At 51.9% G+C, this 2,837-nt stretch overlaps 1 protein-coding gene across 1 annotated transcript in view; it reads left to right on the top strand.

Annotated features, from left to right (window-relative positions):
* Positions 1-452: 452 nt before the first annotated feature.
* Positions 453-2,837, top strand: part of pcdh12 (protocadherin 12) — a gene marked incomplete at both ends in the record, with an annotated part of 21,570 nt that continues 19,185 nt past the window's right edge. Inside the window, one exon of the mRNA XM_083651406.1 lies at positions 453-2,837. This exon is cut by the window's right edge and continues 495 nt beyond it. Within this exon, the coding sequence (XP_083507532.1) occupies positions 453-2,837 (2,385 nt within the window).

Here is a 2,837-nt window from a genome sequence, read left to right as displayed (position 1 = left end):
GATGACATCTTCATTATAGGCTTCTATAATTGACTTTTGATTTTCTGGGCATTTTTCTTCACCAGTTTTGTGGTGGTTATCTGTTTTTCGAGAACTTGTACACTTTTTAACCAATTAATTCGATTCCCCCCCCTCATACTTGTAGTCATAATGCTGTCATATATTATTAGTAGATAGCCTATTCATCTGAGGTTCAATTGCCATTCTGTCATTTTTTATTGTTTATTTTTTTAATAGGCTACTCATTGTTTCTAGATAATAGATTAAATCTATGGTTAGGTTTGTGGTTAGGGTCTATTTTAACCATATCTTCCCGGAATACATATTTGCAAGTTGAGTTAGTTCCATTTCTAAGCCATATTTTTTGTTTCCTTTCCTTAGTAATTCAAACAAGGATATTTGCACAAATGTCTATGTAGCCATTAGACAGGTCATTAGTGATATCTCGCGTCATGCTGCTGGCTCTGCTCCTGGCTCTGTGCCTCTGCTCTGAGGCTGGATCCTCTGACCCCACACCGATAACCATCCAGTACCGGGTTTGGGAGGAGCAGCCGGCGGGAACTCAGGTGGGCCGTCTGGTGGACGACCTCCGCCCAAGAGATGAAAGCGGGTCTCTGGAGGATTTCCAAGTTGTGGAGCACGGCCAAGCGCTTCCCTTCAGCATCAGCACTCGAGACGGAGAAGTCTCCACCCTGGGCCGCCTGGACAGGGAGGAACTGTGCCGAGGAGCGGACCTGTGTGAGCTGGCCTTTAGCGTCCTCTACCGGAAAGGAGGTGCCATGCACTTCCTGCGGGTTCGTGTGGAAGTGATGGACCTGAATGACCACAGTCCCGGCTTCCCCGGCGCTCTGCAGGAGGTGGAGATCTCAGAGACAGCCGGTGTCAGGATGAGAATCCCATTGGACCGAGCGGTGGATCCGGATGCAGGGCCCAATGGCCTCCAGACCTACTCGCTATCTGTCAACCAGCACTTTGCTCTGGACGTGAGGGTTGCTCCAGGTGGAACCAAACAGGCCGAGCTGGTGGTGATCAAAGAACTGGACAGGGAGGTCCAGGCCTCCTTTGACCTCACCCTGCTGGCTTGGGATAAAGGGAACCCCCCCAGGTCTGGTAGCACATTAGTCCGTGTTAATATTCTGGACTCCAACGACAACAGCCCCACTTTTGAGGACAGCACTCCCACTGTGGAGCTAACTGAGGATACGGCCCGCGGGACGACTGTCATCAACCTCAAGGCCACTGATCCGGACCAGGGGGCCAACGGGGAGGTGGAGTATTCCCTTAGCAAGCACGCACCCCCCGAGGTGCAGAAGCTGTTCACTGTGGATCCACACACTGGGGCAGTGACTCTCAAAGGGCCTCTGGACTACGAGGCGAAGCACTCTTATGAAGTGGACATACAGGCACGCGATCGGGGGCCCAATGCCATTCCCTCACACTGTAAAGTGCACATCAAGCTAAGGGATGTTAACGATAATGCACCGAGGATACATGTGACCTGGACGCCACCTGACTCACCCGTGGCCACTGTGCTGGAAGGTGCACCGGAGGACACGTTCCTTGCCTTGGTGATGGTCTCTGATGCAGATTCAGGAGACAACGGAAAAGTGAACGCTCATATCCAGCAGGGATCTGGCCCTTTCCGCCTAAAAAGAATCCATGGCGACAATTACATGATAGTGACCAATGGCAGCCTGGATCGAGAGAAGGTTATGAGGTATAACATCACACTCCTTGCCCAGGATTATGGAGATCCCCCACTGTCTTGTGTTAGACACCTCACTGTCCATGTTCTGGATGAGAATGACAACGCCCCTATGTTTTCCAAGTCCCACTACAAGACGTCCTTCAAGGAGAACAATGTGGCAGACTTCCACGCTCTCCGGGTGGAAGCCCACGATATGGATCTGGAGCTCAGTGGGAGAGTGTCCTACTCTATACGAGAGTCCAATGACCTGGAAACGCCCACCGCCTCTTTCTCCATCCATCCCACCAGCGGTGTGGTCAGCGTCCGGCGCTCTCTGGACTATGAGGATTCCCGCACCTACTCTTTCATCGTGGAGGCCATAGACCAGGGTCATCCACCTCTCACCAGCACTGCCACTGTTGAGATCAATGTCCAAGATGTGAACGACAACTACCCAGTCATCAAGGAGCCACAACCTAGGAATGGAGTGGCTTCCTTAAGTGTACCTGTCAATGCAGACAGGGGGGAGATTGTGACTGAACTGGGGAACGGGGCAGATGAGGGGTCCACCACTTCACCGCTTAATCGCATCAGAGAGGGACTTGTGGGATTCTTGGCTGCCACCATAAAGGCCGAAGACCCAGACTCTGGACTGAATGGAGAAATCAACTACCTCATCACTGATGGAAACCCTTCTGGACTGTTCTGGTTGGATCACGCCACAGGCCAGTTGTTTGTTAACACCACAAATGCGACTGAGCTCATAGGGAAGACTTTTAAGGTGGACATTGCTGTATCTGACATGGGCACTCCCAGCATGATGACCAATGCCATGCTGGAAGTGACATTCATCAACCTGAAGGACCATCTGAAGAACTCATCGTCTGGCACCCGTGGACAGCTTAGCTTCACCATGATGATGGCTATCTGCCTGGGGGCCACCTGCCTTCTTTTGATATTGGCCATCGCTTTGGTGACCACATTTTGTCGCCCAGAGAAACGGGACAACCAGGCCTACAACTGTCGACAGGCAGAGTCAACCTACACGCGTCACCCACGACGCCCGCAGAAAAACATCAGGAAGTCTGACATCCAGCTCATTCCTGTCATCAGGGGGCGAAGGGAGGAGCCTCTAGAGGACGAGAGTGAA

Source organism: Poromitra crassiceps (genome assembly GCF_964638095.1).
Source record: "Poromitra crassiceps genome assembly, chromosome: 15".
NCBI lineage: Eukaryota > Metazoa > Chordata > Actinopteri > Beryciformes > Melamphaidae > Poromitra > Poromitra crassiceps.
Note: the sequence above shows the minus strand (reverse complement) of the source record. Positions and strands in the feature narration are given on the sequence as shown.